Consider the following 25070-nt stretch of genomic DNA (forward strand, 5'->3'; position numbering starts at 1 on the left):
GTGCCGTTCCAATGAGATTTATAAAGATGACTGCCTGAAGACAACATGTAAATTTCCACAGTCATTGATGGTATGGGGCTGCATGTCATGTAAAGGCACTGGGGAGATGGCTGTCATTACATCATCAATAAATGCACAAGTTTACGTTGATATTTTGGACACTTTTCTGATGTTTAAGGATGATGAAATCATTTTTCAAGAAGATAATGCATCTTGCCATAGAGCAAAAACTGTGAAAACATTCCTTGCAAAAAGACACATAGGGTCAATTTCATGACATAGGGTTAATGTCCACGAGCAGATGTGATTTGATGCAGGTGTTAGTTTTGGGGATGGAAATTTACAGGGTGATTCCATAATTTATTCCTCAGAATTGAGTGAGTCCATATTTTTTTCCTCTGCTTGGTCTAAAAAAGTAACCGTTACTGACAGCCACAATCTTTTTTTCTTGATTTCTTATAGTGTTTCTTAAAGCCAGAAAGTTGCCATTTGAAATGACTTTAGTTTTGTGTCATGTCTGTGATCTGCTTTTTTTCTACAAAATTAAACAACAGAATGAACATCCTCCGAGGCCGGTGATTCCATAATTTTTGCCAGGGGTTGTAGTATAGTTCTATGCGTTTTACTTTTAATTCATTTTATTAGGAAACAGAGCATGCCACGGCCTCAACTTTGAAAAAATTCTGGGTCTTTTAGTGAAGCTTAGGGCTAGTGGCCAGCGATCACCTTAGTATGTCCTGTTTTTCTTCTTGTTTAATGCTGACAAATTATACTACATCCAGAGATGAGTGTGGTATTTGTGCTGGCAACCCTCCTGTCCTGTGCACCAACAGCATTTCCTGTATTTTTGTTTTGTCAGTTGTTCTGTAATTTAGGTCTGTAGCATGGCCCAAGCAGAGGGTCACCCCTTTTGAGTCTGGCCTGCTTGAGGTTTCTTCCTCAGAGGGAGTTTTTCCTTACCACTGCTGCTCTGGGGGTTACTAAGGTTAGACCTTACTTGTGTGAAGCGCCTTGAGGCAACTCTGTTGTGATTTGGCGCTATATAAATGAAAATAAATTGAAAATTGCAGTGTGCGCACATGTGCTTCATCCTGTGGGCAACTTTAGAAGGAAAAGAAAATATTTGCTATGGTTTAAAAAGCCCCCCCCCCCCCCCCACACACACACACACAAATACCTCCATAAAACACAAACTGCAATTCCCAACTTGTCAGCACACAGCACATGCACATAATGCTTTATTTAGCAGGAAACCTACTGTGCATTAAGTCATCAAGAGAATGTGACAATCTGATGCTGAAAGTACAGACTTTAGAATAGCAAATGTTATTTTTCTGCTGGGGTTATTCTTGGAATTGGGGGGGGGCCTGTCCCCCACCAGTCGCACCTTAGCACCGCCCTGTAGACCTGCCAATCATTCTCATTGAGCTTTATTATTAGGCCGTGAGTGCAGAGCGGACAGGATGGAGGATCAGTTCTGAGTCAAAAATAGCGCAGAGCAGTCCGGCAGAGGACGAGCAGGATTCCTCCACACACCCACGTCTACTGTTCTAACCTTCACCTCTTCAAATGAGAGAAATCACGACCGCTTTTTCCGTTCCTCCGTTGGAAACGAGGCTGTGCTCTACAGCGCCGCTCAAAGGAAGCAGCTGGAATAACTCGCGTAGTCTTGGTCGTTCCACAGGTTTTTTGGGGGATTTTTTTTTTTTTTTTTTTTTTTGGTGACCTGCTGGTTTCTTGACTCTTATCGCTGTCACCGATCAGAACATTTTGTCCTTGGTGGTAAAAGTGACAGCCAAGCATCGGAAAGGGAAAGCCAACCACAAACAGGAGGACAACTTTTTAAAAAATGAACTTTTGGAGCCGGAGGTCCGTCCCGGAGGGAGTAATTCCGCTCTTCTCTTGGTTGTTGTCGTGGTAAACTGTCCTCGGAGGGGTCACCGGCGTGTATTTCTGCTTTCAGCAGCACCAAACTTTAAACGACTTAACAGACAGTGTCATGAACATGCAGGCGAAGATAGCGAAACTACAGTCCTCTCACGAAGAAATGCGAATGTTAAGTATTAAGGTAAGACGACAAGTAGATGCAGACTTAAAGGGGTCCTATTATGGCTCCCCCTAGCATCAAGCTAATGTTGGCCAACAGTGTTTTAAAATACACCACTGATGCAGGGAACATCCATCCGAACAGTTTCTTTGCCATTTCTAAATAAAAAACCTGTCACTTTAAAGGGAAAGGAGTGCTCAATTCAAATTTGGACTTCTGTGACATATGTCGCAGAGAGTGTTGCCACAGTTACATTGAAAAATGAATTATATAGGCTTCATTAGCAGCTGTGGACAACTTGCGGGCAGCTGCTGAATGTAACTAATAAAGTAACTAGTAATCTGACTTGGTTATTTTAAAGACTGATACTCAGAAAAAGTAACTTAGTTATTTTGCTGATTGCTCAATCTTAAGAGTAACCAAGTTAGATTACTAGTTACATTACTTATTAGTAGCAAGTTGTCAGCAGCTGCTAATAAAGTAACTGTGGCAACACTAGTCGCAGCTGTCTAAAGCTGCGTTCACACCAGGCGCGATCAGACGCTACAAATTTGCGTGGGTCGCCAGGCAATGGACGCGCCTCCTTCGCCCGGTGTGTCGCTCTGGTTGGGTGGACTTTCGCTGCGAAAATTCGCCCCGGTGCATCATCAAATAGGAGGAGCTTCCATTCCGCTCGCCGGCTCCGGTTGTCAGTCAAGCTAACATGACGGACCTTGATCACACGGAGCGAGTTGCTGTGGAAAGCGCCCAATACAGAGAGTATCATTATTTGCTGCAGGAGCTGTGTCTGGGTGACGGCCGCTTTCAGGAGGTCCTTCCATCTCTGCAGGACCCAGTTTGAGGATAAACTGTCCCGTTTGCGCGCGCACATGTAAACAATAAAAACAAAAAAAAGAAGAAACTCCACTGCTTGCTGCAGCTGGCTCTTCCCCCAAAAAACTCTGTCATAATTGTGTTTAGAAACCAGTCACCATTTGTTTATTATACATCTGTGTAGTTAATTAATAAAATATTCTCTACAGACGATTCGCTCGCGCGCGCACATAAAAGAACAAAGAAAAGGAAAAAGCTCTGCTTCCGCTGCTGCAAGTAGGGCTGCTGCTCGCTCCAAAAACTGTCATAATTGTGTTTAGAAACCAGTCACCATTTGCTTTATTATACAGCTGTGTAGTTAATAAGTAAAATAATCTCCAGGATGATTCGCGCACGCACACGTAAAATAAAAATAAAAAGAAACTCTCCCCGCTGCTGTGGTGCTGCTGTTCGCTCCAAAAACTCTGTCATGATTGTGAAATAAAGGACAAAAGAGACATAAGTCCTGCTCACAGGCTGCTACCAGATACAGGACATGTTCACATCTTCAGTCAAACTCCAGACATCTCCACGTCACTACATATTCAGTCCCTGATTGGTCATCACAGCGCGACGAGACGAAAAAGTTCAGATTTTTGAACTTGGGGAGGAGGGCAACGCGACGTAATGCGATGCAATATCGCGCCACAAACACGCAAAACGCTCAAAATCGCTTCACTCGAGTCCATCGCGTCGCGCTGCGCGGTTTGGCGCCAAAACGCGTCCTTACATAGGATTACATGGCAATCTGTGGCTGCAGTCGCTCGCGTCGTGGCCCGGTGTGAACGTAGCTTAAGACCGTAGACTGTATATATGCTGTCCATACTCTGCGTGACGTCACCCATAGGTTTTCTGTAGTTACCCGGAAGACCTGTTTTGAAGGCAAAAAATTACTGCTCTGGCTGTTTGCCGTGTTGTTAGTATTTACTCTGCCTACTTCACGACCAGCTCATATTTGGACAAGGTGGAGCATGGGCGACACCCAGCATGAGCAGGACCAATGAAGCCTAAACATAGCCCCCTCTCAGAGTTACCGAGTGAGCAAAGTGAACAGGCTAACGTTGGTTCAGGCGTTTATTAAATCATAGTTTTGGGGCTGGGTGGTGGTTTTCATAACTGTTTGTTTGAGTGTGGTTATTAAAAATTATGACATACTTATTTTTTCAATAATCGTGAATTAACTGGAGCTAACTTTGTCATGCTACCTACTGGTGCTGAAAGTGCTAAATCTGTTAGCAAACAAAAGCACTTAAAAATTCTGCTTGACAAAAATACTGGAGGGCATGTTTTCAATGATGCATTTGGACAATTAAGCGCACAACTACCAATATTATTACAGGTATTTGTAATAAAATCCTCAGAAAGGACAAACACAATCCTCCGCAGCAACTAGCGGCTTCTATGAAACCGGAGCACAGCAGCACCACAGGAGCTGTCAGTCAAAGTATCCATGCCTCTAATGATGCATAACTTTATGGGTTAAAATGTCTTAAACTAAGAAGTTAGAAAAAAATATCACCTCTGTACATTTGTCACGGAGGGAAAACTACTATAACCAACCAAAACAGTTTTGGTGCACCAGGAACGTAAACATGTCTGTTTCTGCTATAAAGTTTGACATTTTAACATGGGGCCTTCTATGGCAATCTCCTTTTGAACCCAGCCTCAATATGTTACTCAAGGAATTGCAACTTTGTGGATGGCTATAGCTTACTGCTTGCTTAGGAACAGGAGTTGACAGATAAATGGTGACCTTGGGTGGGGAAAAAATGTAGCCAATGCAGAAGTGTCCAAATTTTGCAGTTCCTTGAATAGCCACATGAGATGCTCCAAAAGTGAGTCACTTCCCATAGACATCACTTTAAGAAATGTAAAGTTACGAAGCCATAAAGTTATGAATAATTAAGGGAATGATCATTTTGAGTGACACCCGGGGTGCCGGTGTATCCAGGTAGCTAACCACTTGCGGTAGCGGTAGCTAACAGTAGTCGCTAACTGCTATCAGCTTGACTGTGTTCATAACTTTCGGAGCATTTTGTTAATAGATGAGAGACTACAGATCATTACAGAAACATCGGCTTCTGGGTGCTGCTCATGCACATGCATGTGTGACAGAGGCCAGCAGGAGTCACACGTGCATGTGGTAGTCTCGCTCCCCTGACAGCCAAACGATACTCTGGCCAATCAAACCAGAGCCTGGGTTTTTGACTGACTGGTCAGTGTCTCCCTCCAATGTCAGAAATTGTGAGTTTGCGTGCTGAGGGGAGTGAAGGAGAGGAGTCAGCAATGTAAAGCTGCTACACATGCACTTTTCATTATGGGTATAAATGTATCTAGACACTGGAGGAAGCTGAAGGTGTGTTCCATTTTATTCATAAAAAATATTTTATTATTTTTTTCCTGGTAATATGTAAGTATCACAACTATCAATCCACAGATACTGAAATAAGTATCCATAGGGATTGATTGCATCAGAAATATACATACCTGATGTCTTGGTTGAAATTTAACAACAAAATACGCTGTACTGTCAGACACACACATTTTGTATCTCCTGTCATTCAAACATTCTGTGACATTATATCATTCTGACATTATTAATTTATTTTAAGATCACTACAACTTCATCTGAGAGTGCTTCTGTGCAAAACCATCTTTGTCAAGCTCCAGGTCCATGGGAGCTATCAGCACCACACCTGTCAGGACCATATTTGGATAGAAATTAGACCACAATCAAACCAATCAATTTTATTTATATAGTGCCAAATCACAACAAACAGTTGCCCCAAGGCGCTTTATTTTGTAAGGCAAGGCCATACAATAATTACGGAAAAACCCCAACGGTCAAAACGACCCCCTATGAGCAAGCACTTGGTGACAGTGGAAGGAAAACTCCCTTTTAACAGGAAGATACCTCCAGCAGAACCAGGCTCAACAATGCATTGCACAGCACCATTTGGTGGCGATTACTGGAATGATCTCTGGCTAGCTGTGCTGTTAATTGTACTAATGGACCATCTAAGAAGTTGGTGCTGCAGTATTTCCACTGAGTGAAATTTTGGTATTATTTAACTTGTATGTTAACAGCTTTAGCACTCATTTGCAGGTACAGATTGCTTGATGACACAAGCTCCACTGTTAATTCATGGCTACTGAGGTAATATGCCAGTAATAATTTTTAATACCGATACCCAAGCCACCATCTTCCAGTCCACAAAAAATATTCATTAACCAAACACCTGAACCAAGATTAGCCTGTTAACTTTAGCTTGTTTGTGTTTCACTCCAGGTCACACTCCACCTCTTTGCCTAGTTATGGGTTGGCTGGGACTTGGGCAGAGTCAGGCACTGACAACATGGTGACATTTGGAACCACTCTGTTTGAGCTGCGAATTAGATCTTCAGAAAGCCTCTGGGTGACATCACGGAGGAGTTTGTCCAATAGCTATGCAGTCTGTGCTAGCAGAGCTGTCAGCAAACATCAGCTGTAACTTTGTCTCAAAGGTGCGCTTCATTTGAGAGTGGTATATAATTGAGAAACCTGCAAATTGGCCAAACAAAGTGAAGTATGACTGGAACCAATTTCAGTATTCCAATTTTCTCCGCAGGGCGAGGGACAATCATTTTAGACCATGTGATCCCAGTAGGAGCCACTGCCTCTGGAAATCTATCAGTACACAAAAATAAATCTAATTTTCATGACCCAATAATTTCTTTTCAGACATACACACACCATGTGCAGGCTGCAAGGAAATAAAAAGAACTGCAGGCCTCTATCAGATTTCAAAAGGCCAAGTGCTTCATTGCTGTGAGTACAAAACGCTATTTTGAACATCCACACAGCTGCTGACGTTTGCATTGTGGATTATGGTTGACCAACATTAACTTTTGGAGTCAGTCAAAGTTATCCGCACAAAATATTTGTGATATGATCAGTTAGTCCTACAGGATGACGCCAGTAATAATAATAAAAATAAACCAGACAGTCGTCTGCCAAGGCTAAATTTAGTATGTTATTCGAAACTGAACACCACAAGCTGTTTACAGGTTTGAAAAACATTGTAGGGGGATGTGGTGTGGTCACTGTCAGCTGAATTTCTGTGTTATAAATGTTATGTCAAAAAATTATTTTCAGTATTAATAATTATGTGAAAATTGTGATATTCTTAAATTATGAAAGTATGTACAGAACATCAGCATATTCTGACAAAATGTCATACAGAAAAACAACTGGTGGTGCTGCGAGTCCTTCCTTCTGATGGAATTCATTTTTTTTTTTTTTTTACACAACTGAAGACTGGTTTTTTACGTCTGTGCTGCATGGTGTCTGCACTAAGTGGCACCCTTCTGTGTCACGTCAGCATCATGTCTGGTCTGTGCAACAAAGAAATAAGGGACGAGAATTATGTACTCCTCCAAGTTGTAACAGTCTGCTGACTCTGCTGCACGACGACCTTGAACTACGGCAAATGAAGGATTTGGTGTTTACATCAAACATTCAAGAAAATAGTGAAACTCAGTGCACAGAAAACCAGTGTAAAAAAAAAAAAAAAATTAATATACCATATTTGCCCATCGGAGGGCCCAGAGCCAAACATGAGCCCAGGCCCTTTTTTGAAGAAAGTTGGTTAAATCCCACCTGAAATTAAATTAAATTTTATTAAATAATTTCATGTTTGAGAAATTTACACAGTCAGATGAGTTATTGCGACATATTTTTTATTTGTGATGATATGAGACATTTCATTGAAATTGGCTTTCTGATATACATGAATTGATTTGACTTGGTTTGTAAGTCAAACCTGTTTCCAGTGCACGTTGGCCTCCACCAGGGCTGCCTTTTGTCACCAGTTCTGTTCATTACCTTTATGGACAGAATTTCTAGGCACAGTTAGGGTGTAGAGGGGGTCCGGTTTGGGAACCACAGAATCTCATCTCTGCTGTTTGTGGACGATGTGGTTCTGTTGGCTTCGTCAAATCAGGACCTTCAGCGTGCACTGGGGCGGTTTGCAGCCGAGTGTGAAATGTCCTTGATGAAAATCAGCACCTCCAAATTCCGAGGCCATGGTTCTCGACCAGAAAAAAGGTGCCTTGCCCTCTTCAGGTCGGTGGAGTGCCCTTGCCTCAAGTGGAGGAGTTTAAGTATCTCGGGGGTCTTGTTCACGAGCAAGGGACTGATGGAACGTGAGATCGATAGATGGATCGGTGCAGCATCTGCAGTGATGCGGTTGCTGTATCAGACCGTCGTGGTGAAGAGAGAGCTGAGCAGGGGGGGCAAAGCTCTCGATTTACCGATCGATCTACGTTCCGACCCTCACCTATGGTCATGAGATTTGGCTCATGACCGAAAGAACAAGATTGCAAGTACAAGCGGCCAAGATGACTTTCCTCCGCAGGGTGGCTGGGCACTCCCTTAGAGATAGGGTGAGGAGCTTGGGCACTCGGGAGGAGCTCAGAGTCAAGCCGCTGCTCCTCCACGTCGAAAGGAGCCAGCTGAGGTGGCTCGGGCATCTTTCTCAGATGCCCCCTGGACGACTCACTGGAGAGGTGTTCTGGGCACATCCCATTGGGAGGAGGCCCCGGGGAAGACCCAGGACACTACGTCTCTCAGCTGGCTTGGGAACGCCTTGGGGTTCCCCGGAGGAGCTGGGGGAGGCGTGTGTGGATCGGGAGGTCTGGGCGGCTTTGCTTGAGCTGCTGCACCCGCGACCTGACCCCAGAGTGAAGCGGAAGAAATGGATGGATGGATGTACATGAATTGTCCATGCTATTGTATCAGTCCACCCACTCCCTCTTTAGGTAGAATTTCACATGGAGAGCCCTGGGACCTCTAATGGGAGAACGGGGTAATACGCTAACAGGCTGAAAACATCTCGTTTCTTCTTCAAGGCTACTTCTAGACTTCACCTCAGTCTGTGAGACCTCGTCCCCAGGAGTCAGACACAACAGACTGGTTACACACATGCCTTTTGATTGTGACCATCAGAGGGTGCTGCAGAAACAGCTGTGTGACAAAAGATTCAACAAATACTTTAAGCATTCAAGTTTTAAGTTATCATATTTAAAAAAAGTATTAAGTCACTTTTCTTTTCTTTTTTCTTATTGTCACTAGTTTGGGAGGTTCTGCAAATTATACTCCAGTACAAACTTGTATACACCAAAAAAGCACATGCTTGTTATTAATTATTATATAACAATTATAATACCTGTTTATATCAAGCTTTCCAAGAATCAAAACACTAAACATAATAAACTCCAACATAAAGGAAAAAATGCCATTAATGAAAAGTACAATGCAACAGTGCACAAATAGGTGGTGTTTGATAGGTGTGGCTTGTACTTCGATGCGACCTATACTCCAGAAGTTACGGTATATGGTATTTGATAATGGAGTCTTGCTTTATCAATGCTCAAAATAATTTTCCCTCCAAAATCATCCTGCTTGTGTGACAGCTGGACCACAATGATGGCATGATGATGATGATGTAGGAGTTCTCAGCCAATCGATGACCCTCTCACTGCTTCACAGTCAAAAAATGTACAGTGATCCAGACCTTGTCGGCATGGTGAATTAGTGGTTAGCTCTGTTGACTCTCAGTGAGAAGGTTCTGGGGTCACTTCCCTCCGGATCCTTTCTGTGTGGAGTTTACATGTCCCCCCCCGTGTTAGTGTAGGCTTCCTTCCAGTTGCAGAGACGTGCAAGTTAGGTGAATGTGAAACTTTAAATCAACTGTGAGTGTGAAGGAGTTTGTCTAGCTACATGTATCCCTGTGATAGACTGCCGTCCTGTCCAGGGTGTACCCCGCCTCACGACTCGTGATTGCGGGGTAGGCTCCAGCCCCCCAAGACCTGATCTTGGATAAGTAGTTCACTCAAAAAAACTGATGCATTGGATGAACTCAATTAAATTATGAGCAGGATTTCCATCTAATAAATATATGTAGCCCCAACTCAAATGAAGCACATCCAAGAAAGATAATGTAACTTAAATTAGTTGGGACTACATATATTTACTAGATGGAAATCCTGCCCATAATTGAAGTGAGTTCATCCATGAGTCATTTGTTGTGTGATACACTCAAAAAACTGACTCATTGGATTGGATTTCCATCTAATACATATCTGTGGCCCGAACTCAGATAAAGCACATCCATACAAGACAGTGTCATTTAATTTAGTTGGGACTACTATATTTATTAGATGGAAATCCTGCACATAACTGAATTGAGTTCATCCAGTGAGCAATTTTTGAGTGTTGAAGATGAGTGTGTGTGTGTGTACATTCACTGCTAAGTTAATCAATAGCTGTTTTTATAATTGATTATTGTTTTGAGTAATTGAAAAAAAAAATCCAACTTCTCTGATTTCAACTTCTGAAATGTGAATTCTTTCTGGTCTAGTTTGCTAGTTTCTTTACACCTGTCTGGCAGTGAACTGAATATCTGGGTTGTGGACAAAACATCTGAAGGCATCAGTTTGTGTCCTGGAAAATGATCAACATTGTTCACTGTTTTCTGACATTTTGGAGAACTAGCAGTAAATCTACTATTAATCAAGAAAATAATCACTCAGTGAAGAAAATAATCTTTAATTATAGCCCTACTAAAGAATTCAAAGGTGTTCAGTTAATACTGATTAATAAGAGAGAAAAGGAGCAAATCCTCATATGAAAAGTGGTTAGAAAGCAAAATTATGGATTTGGCCATCATTTTTTTATTTGCTCAAGTAATTGCTTAGGATTTTTTATTTGCAGCTACAAGTACAGCTGGTGTCGATAAATGGGCAAGATTTTTCAAGGTTAATGAAAGCAGCTCCCTCCCTCCCTGCTGTGCAACTCCACCTTCAAATTGAGCTTGAGGCAGGTCAGGGGCCAAAATCCTGGCATGCACAACAACTGCTAGCTCAGTCTTGCTTCAAAAATGTTTCCTGTACCAGCAGAAGTATTCTTCCTGTAATGTTTGGTGTAGCCTGGCTTTCAGTCCTGCTTGGCAGGATTTACTCCGCGCTTATTTGTGCCACATCACTTTAATTCCTTCTGCAGTTTTTAAATTCTTCACTGAGGTTTGGACCCAGTTACATCAAATATCTGCTATATTTCTGGCACTTATGGCTACTGTTCCAACACACTGACTGACAGAGCTGCAGGTACTATACTGGCCATCCTAACCATCAACCACAGTCTATCGGTACAACAAGTGCCAGAACGAAGACATGAATCAGAATCGCCTTTATTGTCATTGTAATTTGCATTGCAATGAGATTTGAGTGCAACTCCAAAAAGGTTCTTTCCTTGGTGCGAGTAATTTTTAGCCAAATAAAAGATAGTGAAATTAACGGTGAATTATTCAGAGTATATGTACAACTAATATAAACATAGGTAAAATAAATAAAATGTGGACCAAGTAAGATGTAAAACGAGAATTATATACAACTGTGGAATCTATTGCACGGGAAATATTGCACATGGTTACAGATATTGCACAAGAAACTTGAAGATGCAGATTAGAGTGATTTGTTATTATTGTTATTTACATGCAGGTAAACGGTTACAGGTCTCATGTCTAGGAGCATGTGCTGGTCACGGATGGTCACCACCCAGGCAGACAACCAGTCCATCCCCACTTTCCAAAAGTAGTCATTTATGTGTTGTAGCCAGGTCGGTACACCCTTGGTGTTTTCCCAAGTGGTAGAGTCCCCAAAACTGATGCACCTTTGCCCAGAGAAACCCATCTCATTGCCAGAATGCCATAGCTGATGTTCCCTCACAATGGAAGTGGTACAGTTCATCTGAGTCTCTGTCCAGTAGTATTTAAGGATTCACCAAAGATACCTAATACCAAGACATCCAGTGTCACCCTAGGTTACTGTGTAGCATCCAAATCTCACAATCATACAGTAAGACAGGAAGCTTGAATTTTTAATTTTGATCAAGAACAACTGCATGCTCCATCCATTGATCTCTCAAAGATTACAGCATCATCTGCAAAGTCAAGCTAAGTAATCACCGGAAAAAGCGCAGAAGTTTCTGGATTTCACAGCCCTATCCAGTACCCAGTCCATACAAGGATTGACTAGAATAAGAGCAAGAACACTTCACTGTGAAGGACTCAGGGATTTTGCCCCCACCCTCCCAGGTGAAGAGTTACCTGCACACATAAAGCAAAATTAGTGTGGATATTAGGCTGGACGGGGCCTTTACAGCTCTGAACGTATAGAGACTTTATGGCTACAATCTGGATATATTTGTGAAGAAGTGGGGAACTGATCACCAAGGATGAGGGTTTGTACGTCTGAGTGCTTTTATTCTAGAGTGATAGGCAGCATTTGAAGTTGGTAGAAAATGAACAGGAGCTTGTTATTTCATGACTGGCTGTATGTTATACAGATGTGACTTCACAACAGCTGTGTGTCCTTGCAGCAGCACACTTCAGAGAGCCTGGAGTCCCGCCTCAATCATCTAGAGGACTCCTACGCATTGGCACAGAAACAGGTGGGCATAGCTTTGGCTACTGCTGAACAGCTGAAGACGTCTGACCTCCCCGCCCAGGTGCTGTCGCTCCACACTGAGATGAAATCACGACTGGCTGAGATGCAGCAAGCCACTGTGTCTCTAGAACAACTGAGCCAGCTTCAGACTTTGCTCAAGGGGAAGAGCGAGGAGTTTGAGGACATCAGCCTTCAGGTGGAGGGCCTGGCTGCATTCAGCACTCAACTGTCCCAGAAGGTTGAGGTCTTAATTGGGAGCCTGGGAGAAGCAGAGATGGAGCTGGAGGAGAGAGGGAGCCAGGTTGACACGCTGAGCGCCACCTTGGATGAACAGACCTCTGAGGTTCACAGACTGAAGGAGCAGATGAAGACCTACCAGAGTGAGCTGGAGGCCAGCTCAGTCCCATTAGCGACTGTCAGGTAGGTGTTAATGGTTGTGGCAAATAAGCCACAGGTTTAGTTGGTGTGGAGAAATAGCTCACCTCCTCTGACCCATGAGTTTCTGTTGATTTGACAAAGCCCTGTTGTCTCCCTCTGTTACTTTAGGACATTATTATAGGTCTCATATTCACTTTGTGCACCCTGCCTGATCTGTATAAACATTTTGATTGTATAGATGATTCTACAGCTGGGTGGTTTGTGTAAAATCCCCATTGTATGTCAAATATGCATTTTTTTAAAGTTCATGTAAAACCTCACAGGCCGATGTTTAGTCTGTATGTCAGTGTTACTTAAAGCTATGAAGCCATTCTATGTCACTTGTCAGTATTTTTATTGTTTGTCTCGACTAATTATTGTAAGATGATGATATGAAAACTTCATTTGCAACAGATAGTGCCTCTTAACATGGTTGACCATCTTTTAGAGAGCTGGTTGAGAAGGAAAAACTCCAGCAGTTGCAGGAGGCGAATGTGGAGGAGCAGCTCAGGACTGTACGCCAGAGTCTGCAAGATCAGAACCTGACAGTCCAGAGTCTGCACACCGAACTGACAGCTCAGCTGGACAACATACAGAATCAAATAACCCAGGTAAAACAAATTCAGTTTTCTTTTCTCTAAAAATAATGAAGTCAATGCAATCAGGGCGGTTACAGGATTTTATAGTTGGGGTGGGCGCTAAGTGCTGTATAAGGGTGATGTCATATTGCTTCGTTATTGATAGACTTTTTCGTTCAGTGACACCAACTAGTTGATGACGTTTTATATACGCTGCTTATGTGCAGCTCATGTAGAACGATGACAAGGACACTAGAAGGTTCAAAGCAGGCAAGGAAGAAAATTTCAGTCAACCATACTACATGTGATGATACAATGTCATACTGCTGTATTATAAAACGCATCAACATGATGCAGAAATGCACTGCATAACAGCCCTACAGCATGCTGTCCTACGTATCTGCTCCGCGCAGCGAAGGAGGACAGGACCACATAGCAGGCTCAGATGTACAAAGTGAGTTAATCAATCAATCAATCATTTCTATACACACGTACTCCAATTAAGGATCATGGGGGGCTGGATCCTATCCCGGAACTCATAGGGCATGAGGTAGGGGTACACCCTGGATAGAATGCCAATCTGTCACAGGACCAACGTGAGACAGAAAATCTAAATATATAAAATGAGACCACAGTTCATAGCAGTCAAAATGCTACTGTTTATCTTCTACAACATCCAATTTATTTGCAGTGTTTGATTAATTAGCTCCTACATTTGATTAGTCCGTGCGTGGTGTCAAGGAGAGTGCACACAAAGTGAAAAGTGACACTGAGTGAGAGATGTTATTATTGTCTGTACATGTGGAAAACACCACACAAAAAACACGTTTGAGCAAACAATAGATTTTGTTTGTTCAGAGAGATATGAGCACGAGCAGCCGGTCTGATCTCAGAAGCTAAGCAGTGCAGGATTTGGTTAGTACTTGGATGGGAGACCTGTCTGGAACACCAGTGGCTGTGTGCGTTTCTCCAAGTGACACTGGAGGTGCGTCAGGAAGGGCTCCGGCGTAAAACCTGTGCCAAATACCAATGTGGTTCTGGCTGTGGTGACCCCGAATAAAATGGGAGCAGCCAAATGGACAACAACAACAACGAGATATGAGCACGCATGCAAAGACTTTCAAGTGTTGGTTGCAGGTTTGCACATTTTTCCATAATTTAGGGAATGTAAATGGTAAATGGACTGCATTTATATAACGCTTTTCCATCTGCATCAGCTTTATCTGCATCTGCTTTACAATAATGCCTCACATTCACCCCGATGTCAGGGTGCTGCCATATAAGACGCTCACTACACACCAGGAGCAATGGGGGATTAAAGACCTTGCCCAAGAGCCCTTAGTGATTTTCCGGTCAGGCTAGGATTTGAACCAAGGATATTCTGGTCTCAAACCCAACGCCTTAACCACTAGACCATCAGCTCTGTTAAAGGAGATTTACTGTTAAAGGAGATAAACTGTTAAAGGAGATTTTTTTAATGAAAGACGTGCGGACGGGTCCGCGCGTCGGGACGCAGCCGGCGCGGTGCGGCGGCACAGGAAAAACACCTCCGTGTTGATAACCATTTGTAAAATCCAGGCGGCTTTGGATGGCTTTCAGTGGAGTGAGTATATGAGAAATTGTGTAACAGCTGGACATGTTCCAACTTGTCCTTAAGGCTTCCAACAGAGGTGTTTTTCTTGTGGCGGAGCGTCGCAGTGGCTGTGAGCCGACGCTGCAATCCGTCCGCACGTCTTTCATTAAAAAAATCTCCTTTAACAGTGGAATATCCGGATAAAATGCTGAAACCGACTTCTTCTGAAACTTCTCTGTTCTCTCACGACGTCCCGGATCAATAGAGCCTGAAATGTGGAGGTTTTCAGCTTGAAACAGGCTGACGACGGCGCCTGGGAGTGCTGCGCGACGTCCCGCTCTGTGGGAAGTCCTTAAAGCGACAGTATCACTTCAAAATCTCTCATCAGCCGTTAAAATTTTCACCGAAAACCAGCTTAATTTTTCGAACCGTGTCCACTTCGATGTGCCTCACAGGTTTAGAAAAAATTTTGATCAAACAAAGCGCCAGTCTCTCAGCAACTTCTCAGTCAAAGGAATTCTGACGAGGGGCTGGACGACTCCTCCCACAAGGAGTACTCACAGGCGAATGACGTCACCAACAGGCGTGGAAAAACTCACGCATGCGCACGAGGGTTCAAGCATGTCTGACGTAAAAACATATGAATGAAATCCATATAGTTTTTGAAAAAATAAAAAGGACCTATACTTTATTGACAGCCCTCGTATATATATATATATATATATATATATATATATATATATATATATATATATATTATGACTTTCCCCCTCCACATCTAGGAGGGCAGCGCCCTAGCGCCCCCTATCGCCAGCCGCCACTGATTGAAATGTTGTTGATGTGGGACAAGTGAAGAAATATATTTCTTAAAATATAAAGAAACCCAAAACAGTGCCATGCTATTTTCTTTAAGGTCTGATTACTCAAAAATCTAAATTTAAAGTTGAGACTTTTCTTATAGTCACAACAGTAACATTTAAAAAACTATTGTATAGATTTATTTGGTAAAAATAAAAACAGATCAAACAATTTACAAATATAAAATGTTCAGTCAGCTCGAATGAGTGATTGATTCAGCGTACTGCAGCTAATGTCCAAGCTAATGTTAGCTGATAAAACTTCAGTGTTCAGTGGAGCTCTAACGTCACGTATTATTATCATCAGATTACTCACTCACCTCAGACAAATTTGCAGAAGCTCCGTTGCTAAAACTGGGTGTGTGTGTGTATATGTATATATATATATATATATATATGGAAAAGTGAAGAATTTCGGACTGAGTGTGTCTGCTTGATCATGGCGGATGCTGTCTGTCTGTCTGGCCGGGCCGGCTGCTTCAGCGGGCCTCAATCCAAACAGTCACTGAAAAAAGCTCCTCCCAGTAAGGTGATGTCGGTCACTCGTTCTTTTGCTTTTTCCTTCCAATCTTGTTATGACTCACAAACTGAGTGCTTCCCTTTATATTTAATTTGTTTTCGGCAACACACGTCTTCACAAACATGGTGACTTTTAGACTTGTTCAACCTCCAGAACAGAAACACAGTGATGTAGGAAACTCCGCACCCTATGTGCATGCCGATGCACTTAAAAAACCATGAGTGAAGGCAGAAAACTGAGCATTCCATGCACGCGATCTGAGAGGCCCTTTAGACTTCATTTGGCAGACATTTTGGGGTGGCAACTCAAATTCTAACGGCACAACTCCAGCCAAAGTTTTCACAGTTATATCTTTGGAAGCCTTTGTGAAACACACTGATAGAACTCTTTGGCATTCCAAACTGTCAGCAGAGTAAAGCATAAAACTGGGCACATGATCTCTGTCCTAGTTTTGTTCACTGTGTCCCCATGGGGAATGTTGATGAGATTTTCATCTCTTTAATTTAAAAGAGCTAATTGTGTAGCGTACATTCTCTCATAGTTTCATTGATCTTGCCACATCTAAAATACATTCATGTTATAGGTCCTTGTTTTGTCTGTCAAGTTTCCCTCCTATTTTCTAAGAGGAAATCCAGAAAATGGGGCCTGTAAATTGTTTGTTTTCTAACCTGTGATTTAACAGTGTGTTTCCTTCCCCTGGTTTAGTTGGTGGGTCAAACGCAACCCCTTGATGAGCCTGTGGAGCAGAGAGAGGAACAAACAGCACCAATGGATCAAGAAGAAATATCTCCAACAACTGAAGAAGAAGAAGAAGCACTTCCCACTTCTGCAGAAAAAGAAGAAACCACTGCAGATGAAGATGAGGCAGACCCTGAAGAGCAGGCAAGAACTGACGAGGAGGAAGACTCTGTGACAGAACATTCTACTCCTGTAGATGTTGTCAGGCAGGATCAGAGAGCTCAAGAGCAGCATCAAAGCACAGAAGAAGAGATACCTGAAATAGATATGGTAGATCAGGTACTACAGATGGGAGAGAAGAATCTACAAGAGGATGAAGTGGAGGAATCTGAAGGACAGAATATCATGGAGAATTCCACAGTAAGACAGGAGGCTACAACAGAAAGAGAAGAAACACTGGAGGATGAATCAGAAAGGGAGGAAGGACAGGAGGAGTCACCGGTAAGAGAGGAGACAACATCTGAACATGAACGAACACTGGAGGAGTCACCAGAAGACACAGAAGATCGCAAAGCAGAAGAGGAGGTGATATCAAAAAGAGTCGAAGGATTGGAGGAATCACCAGAAGAGGAGGAAGATGACAGAAGAGAAGAAGAGAGGGAGTCTAACGGGGTGATGGGACAAAGGGAGAAACAAGCAAAAAGGAAAAACCTTAAAGTGAAAAAGAAGGTAGCATTAGACTGGGACAGCAAACTCCAGGATTTAATCAATGAAGAGACTAATGGAGAAGAAGAGGAGTCAGAAGCATTTGATTGGGAAGAAGAAGATGAACCATTAGATGATGGCGATGATGATGATGCCTTTCCAGAGGATGAATGTGAGTAAGAAATTTTTGAAGGAACTTTGTCAGTTTTATTTCTCTGTATTTTCAAATCACATCTTGGTATCCAAGTTCAGTTTTTAACAATCTCAGTGACATTGAAACATCGTTTGCAATCAGGCCTTTGACTGGTGCACACACCTTTGAAGATGATGTTATAATCCTGTTTTCCACAAATCCGTTGAAGAAGCAATGACTGAGGGTGAATGGAACAGCCGTCTTAGTTGTGTGAACTAACCTAACCTGTGCTTTTCTGAACCGTTCAGTTTTATTGTACCATTATTAACACGTTGTTGCTTTTCATGATTATTTACATCTAATTCTGGCGACCTTATTAAATTACAACGAGGACCAACTGATCATCCTCGTAAAGTGCTGATGAAGACAGAAAATGAGAGTGAGAGAAAAGCATACATTGGGAAGTATGTGAACTATTGAGCTATTACACACCTGAATGTTTGAATGACTTCCAAAAAAAAAAAAAAAAAAATTCTAAAAGGATGGCATTTAAAGTCACAGTGCATCATTAAGATATAAATATAAGGCAATGCGAAAATACCCTCGGCCGTATGAGCATTGTGTTATTTATAATTTGCAGTTGTTTAGTTAATTATTACAATCCTATTGTCTTACATACAATTTGTACATGTTCAAATCAAATCAGCATTTTTCATGTTGTGCAAATCAAGGAATATTTGTAGATCACCCTCTGTGCATCTGCATGTATTAATATTAATGAGACAACTTTAACTCCATAGGAAGTTAGCTTAGAGATAGATGGACTGCATTCATATAGCGCTTTTCCATCTGCATCAGATGCTCAAAGCACTTTACATTAATGCCTCACACTCACCCCGATGTGAGAATGCTGTCATACAAGGTGCTCACTACACACCGGGAGCAACTAGGGGATTAAGGGCCTTGCCCAAGGGCCCTTAGTGATTTTCCGGTCAGGCTGGGATTTGAACCATTGAATTGGACAGACTAAATATAAGGTGTACTTTTAATAAAAAGCATCACCTGCAGCACTTCTTGAACCAAGTCATGAGATGTACAGTAAACATGAACATTTCAACATGAACACTATGGCACTATATGGTAAATCTTAAGAATGAAACTAATAAGAGACACCAAGACACATTTGACAACTATGAAGGAATTCTAGTTCTAAATATTTAGATATTTATAAATGTGCTTCTTATATTATAAGGATTAACATCACATACAATATTTTGGCCCTGTATGTATCTCAAATCAGAGTGTTTATGAATTGATTATTATTGCATAACTTTTGTTAAAAAATGCAACAAAAAAAAAAACCCCAAAAAAACCAACACAATTTTCAATTTCAATTTATTTTCATTTGTATAGCACCAAATCACAACAGAGTTGCCTCAAAGCACTTCACACAGGTAAGGTCTAACCTTACCAACCCCCAGAGTAACAGTGGTAAGGAAAAACTCCCTCTGAGGAAGAAACCTCAAGCAGACCATACTCAAAGGGGTGACCCTCTGCTTGGGCCATGCTACAAACATAAATTACAGAACAATTCACGGACGAATATACAATAAATGCTATTGGCGCACAGGACAGGAGGATCGCCAACACGAATACAACTCCCATCTCTGGATGGAGCTGCACCTCAAACAGAGAGAATAAAAAACAGAATCAGGCATCAGAAAGACAAAAAAATACTGTATAATTTGCCAGCATTAAACAACAAGAAAAACAGAGAAATACTAAGGTGATCGCCAGCCACTAGCTCTAAACTTCACTAAAAGACCCAGAATTTAGGTAAAGTTGAGGCCACGGCCCGCTCCAATTACTAATAAATGAATTAAAAGAGTAAAAAGCGTAAAACAAAACTGTACCAGTATGCTAGCCATATGAAAGGGAAAATAAGTGCGTCTTAAGTCTGGACTTGAAAGTCTCCACAGAATCTGACTGTTTTATTGATGCAGGGAGATCATTCCACAGAACAGGGGCACGATAAGAGAAAGCTCTGTGACTTGCAGACTTCTTATTCACCTTAGGGACACAAAGTAGTCCTGCACCCTGAGAACGTAAAGCCCGGGCCGGTACGTAAGGTTTAATTAGTTCAGCTAGGTAGGGAGGTGCCAGTCCATGAATATTTTTATAGGTTAGTAGCAGAACCTTAAAATCTGATCTCACTGGGACAGGAAGCCAGTGAAGGGATGCCAAAATGGGTGTAATGTGGTCGAACTTTCTGCTTCGTGTCAAAAGTCTGGCTGCAGCATTTTGAAAAAAATTGGAGACCCCTAATGCTAGACTGCGGTAAACCAGAAAATAGAACATTGCAGTAGTCCAATCTAGAAGAGATAAATGCATGGATCAGGGTCTCAGCATCAGCCATAGACAGGATGGGACGAATCTTCGCTATATTTCGCAGGTGGAAGAAAGCAGTCCTAGTAATATTACCAATGTGGAGGCCAAAGGACAACGAAGGATCAAAAATTACCCCAAGGTTCCTCTCTTTGTCAGTGTGATGTATGACACACGAGCCGAGGCTGAGTGTTAACTGGTCAAATTGATGCCGATGTCTCACTGGACCAAGAACCAGCATTTCAGTCTTATCAGAGTTTAAAAGTAGGAAGTTTCTAGACATCCAACTTCTCACTGTTGCAAGGCAATCTTCTAAGGATTTTATGTGAACGAGAGTACCAGCAGTTATCGGCATGTATAACTGAGTATCATCTGCATAGCAGTGAAAGGTAATCCCAAAACGCCGCAATATGTGCCCAAGAGGTGCTATATAAAGGGAGAAAAGCAGGGGGCCTAAGACAGACCCCTGTGGAACCCCAAATTTCATGTCACTAAGGTTAGAGGTAGTGTTACTGTACAAAACACAGTGAGAACGACTGGTCAAGTATTGACGTCAGCCATGCAAGGGCACTCCCAGTAATCCCAAAATGATTTTCCAGCCTATCAAGTAGAATATGATGATCCACTGTATCAAATGCAGCAATGAGATCTAACAGCAGCAGAACCGTAGTGGTGTACCGAATCCATTGTAAGCAGAAGATCATTCACCACTTACTTTAGTGAGCGCCGTCTCTGTGGAATGATATTTTCTAAAAGCAGACTGCAGTGGCTCAAAGAGATTATTCTCAGTAAGATAGTCTACGAGCTGCCGTGACACCACTTTTTCCAGAAAGAATTTTAGAGAGAAATGATAGATTTGATATCGGCCGATAGTTTGTCAATACACTAGAGTCAAGATTAGGTTTCTTAAGTAATGGTTTAATCACTGCAGATTTGAAACATTTAGGAACAGATCCAGAAGTTAAAGAAAGATGAATAATTTCCAGCACAGTCGGCCCAAGAGTGGGCCACAGGTCCTTAAACAGTTTTGTTGCTATAGGATCAAATAAACAGGTTGTGCTTTTTGTTGACATTACGAGTTTTGTCAGCATGCCTAGTGAGATACTGTCAAATTCTGTAAATCTAGGTAATACCTCAGTAGTGGCGCCCACATCAATAGCAGGGTGTAGTGGCTGGATTAAGGCATGCCAGGATATGTTTAACCTGCTGTCTTCTATTTTCTTCCCAAAGTAATCCAGGAAATCTTGTGCTGTAAAAGGAGAGCGAACTACAGGTAGTTGTCCATGCAAAAGTGTTGCCACCATGTCGAACAAGAACTTTGAGTTATGCTTGTTTTGTTGATCATATCAGAGTAGTAAGTCCGCTTTGTAGCCAGTAATGCATGCTTATAGTCTACGATAGCATCACGCCACGCAAGGTGAAATACTTCTAATTTGAATGGTGCCATTTCCGTTCTAGACCTCTTGCTTTATGCTTGAGGTGACCTCAGATAATCATTGAACCAAGGTGACTGTGATTTGGGGGGAGCGTGGTTTTAACACAGGTGGTGCAATCATGTCGAGTGTAGTTTTGAGCACTGAGTTTAAACTATCCACAAGTCTGTCTACTGACTGGGTATTTGTCAAATGTGAAGCTAAGACATCAGGCAGTCTAGCTTCGAGTTCAGCCTTAGTTGAGGAGTTGATGCATCACCGTAATGATGTATAAGGTTGTTGTTCCCCTAAACACAGCAGTGAAACTGTAAACTTAATAAGTGAGTGATCAGACACCACTGATGTAAGAGGTATGATGTCAGTATTCGTGACAGCAATACCACGTGTGAGAACCAGATCCAGGGTATTTCCACTAATGTGCGTCGAATCCCGAATGCATTGCCGAAATCCTAATGCATCCACAATTTCCATAAATGATTTGCAGAGGGGATCAGAAGGCTTATTTATATGAATGTTAAAGTCACCAATGATCAGAATGTTATCTACACTAGGTGACAAGTTAGAGATGAACGCACCAAATTCATCTAAGAATTCTGACAGGACTGAGCGGAGGCGAGGCACAGACAGAGGCTGGACACAAATGCAGGCTCACAACAGGACGTGTGATTAAAGGATGGTTTAATTCAGACCTGGGTTCAGTAACAAAAAGTCAGTCCATGGAGCAAAAGTACCAGGCGGTTACAAGACAGAGGACGTGGTCAAAAACAAGCAGGGTCAGTACACGAGCAAACAGAGTTGTCAGGGCTGAGGCAAAAGGCAGGATCTGGTACACAGAGCAGAGTCAAAAACACGGCTTGGCAAAAACAGGACGAGACAAAGTGCTGGTAAGTGAGAGAACTCAACAAACGAGCAGGGAGGAAGTGAACTGAAGCAGTTTAAATAAGAACAGGTGTTAATAAGATAATGAGGTGCACGTGGCGGAGGACGGGCCTGGAAGGGGGCATGGTCAGGTGTAACTAAGCAGAAAGGCGGTGACAAATGGGCAAGGAAATGACAGACAAATGGGGCATGGCCAACAGTGATGAGAAAGTGCAGGTGCAGAGAGTGATCAGAAGAAGACTGATAAAAATGAAGCTGGGTGTGAACACGTGAGAACTGAGAAGAGTGCAGACACAGAGCAGACGAGAACAGGATGAGACAGACAGGTGCAAGTGAGCAGTGAAGAGATTACAGACAAGACAGCTAGAGATCATACAAAGAAGAACATGAACAGGAATCTAAACTTGAACAGGGCTGAAAAGCATACCAGAACATGATAAACAGAATGATGGGAAATAACACACCATAACAAAAACTAAGTGGCACAGACAGACAAAACTATAAGAAAAACAGAAACTAAGTGATAACAAAACCTGGCATCACAGTACTACAAATTACAGAAATGAGAACAGCAAAAATAGGCAAACAATACCTAAATGATAAACCATGAAAACACAGACTGATAGAACAAAACTAGAACGGAACTGGAACATGGCTGAAGTCGAAGAGTAACAAAGAAAGAAAGTGCCAAAGCAAAAATAGAACATAGAATAAACACATGATGAATATAGCAATTAATAAAACAAGGCTGGAGCAGAAAGAGCAGAACCAAATAAAGAGGGAAAATAAGGGCTGAAGCCTGGAACTGGGCGGGGCATAACAAATTCAGAGTATGGGCCAGGAGGCTTATATACAGTGACAAAGTATTACGACTGATTTTTATTCTTCTGACCTTGGCAATGTATAATATCCTGAGCAGAGCGGAGAATCAAATGCTCAAACGAGTGATATTTGTAACCCCCAACAGCTAATAAGCTAAACCTAGATTTATAAATAAGAGCAACACCCCCGCCTTGCTTCACATCACGAGGGACATGACTAAATGTATATGCTGGTGGGCAGGCCTCATTTAAGGGGAGGACAGCTGTAGTTTTAAGCCAGGTTTCACATAGCCCAATCATATCTAAGTGATGATCAATAATTAGATCATGGATCAACAATGATTTTGAGGACAGTGATCTTATGTTAATGAGACCCAGTCTAAGGACCTCAGTGGGGTTGACAGTTGAACTGTTTGGGTTTAGGGGTGGTTCCAGAGTAGCATATATAAGATGCCTAGAAGTAGGTTTAGGTTTAAGACATTCCACGCACGTTGTAGGTAACAGACACGAAATCTTTGCTATTGTATTGTATTTTGTACTGTACTGAGGATTTATTTCACTCATTTAAAAGAAAAACAGAAAAGCAAAATCAACAAAACATTACAAACCATTGAATGAAAAGGAGCAGTTTGGAAGAACAAGTCTTATATAGAACAACCACTGGGCCATCCTCAATTTCAACATCATCCAATATAGCAATGGGTATTAAGTTTGGAAAGCATATCCCTCTATGATTTTTATGGACACGACTACGGACGCAGGCCACAGTCTCAACTAGTTGAAATTCCCTCCCTGGCAAATAAACTGCACTATCACCATAGTGGATTTTCTGCACTAAATTCCCCGCTAAGCTAATGGATTCCACACCCACATTTGTCATAAGCCTTGCAGGGTCTCTAATCAGACCCTGCAAAAAAAAAAAAAAAAAACAAAGTTTGACTGATTCAAGTGATTGCATTGAATTGTTGAAAACCTACATTACTGAAATGGATAAAATTACACAAAATAAAAATTTGAATACATTGGTTCATAAATCTTGTCTGAATAAATCATTTTTGGTTTTGTGTTGCAGAGTGCATGTCACCCAGAAGGACATTCTGTCACATCTGGTGTATCTGCCAAGAAGAAGGAGAATTTTCCAGTCTGCAAAATGATGGGAAGGAATTATTGAGCATTAATATTTTGATGGAATAATCATAACATGGTTGTTACTCTTTGCAGAGCAGATCTGGGCAAAAGAATTCAGTCTGTATGTTAAGGTTAGAATTGATATTTGTAACTAGGAAATGTGTGGATGAGGTGATTGTTAAATTTGTAAATCAATAATTCAGGTTTTACCTGCTGTTAACAACCTTAAATGCCTGAATTTAGAATCCAGCGATGCACTTTCTGCTACTTGAGTGAAAATACTACAAAGCATTTTCCACATTTCATAAACCTGCACTTTTTGGTGGGCGGGATTATCTGGAAATTGAACAGCAAATGCGGAATTTATAAACTGAAGCCATGAATCATTATTTAAAACAGCATGGCAACATTTCGAAGACATCTAGTGTTGAGGTTTCAAACTACAAACCAAACCAGTTCCAGAACTTTACCCCCCCCTTTCCAGGTGTGCACTCGTGTTCTGACAACAAACCTGAAAGAAAGACTCACACACTGTAAACTAGAGCGCTGCGCGGCGCTATGACTGCAGATTACGTAAA

At 41.9% G+C, this 25070-nt stretch overlaps 1 protein-coding gene across 1 annotated transcript in view; it reads left to right on the forward strand.

Moving 5' to 3' along the window:
- zgc:66479 (uncharacterized protein LOC327541 homolog) overlaps positions 1–24829 on the forward strand; it is a 39736-nt gene extending 14907 nt beyond the window's left edge. Inside the window, exons 5-9 of the mRNA XM_034171516.1 lie at positions 1922–2068; positions 12318–12805; positions 13251–13413; positions 17036–17885; positions 24437–24829. Coding sequence (XP_034027407.1) covers positions 1922–2068; positions 12318–12805; positions 13251–13413; positions 17036–17885; positions 24437–24438 — 1650 coding nt within the window. The 3' untranslated portion in view covers positions 24439–24829. The remainder of the gene's footprint in view (positions 1–1921; positions 2069–12317; positions 12806–13250; positions 13414–17035; positions 17886–24436) is intronic.
- The last annotated feature ends 241 nt before the right edge of the window (positions 24830–25070 follow it).

Source organism: Thalassophryne amazonica, chromosome 6 (genome assembly GCF_902500255.1).
Source record: "Thalassophryne amazonica chromosome 6, fThaAma1.1, whole genome shotgun sequence".
NCBI classification, from domain to species: domain Eukaryota; kingdom Metazoa; phylum Chordata; class Actinopteri; order Batrachoidiformes; family Batrachoididae; genus Thalassophryne; species Thalassophryne amazonica.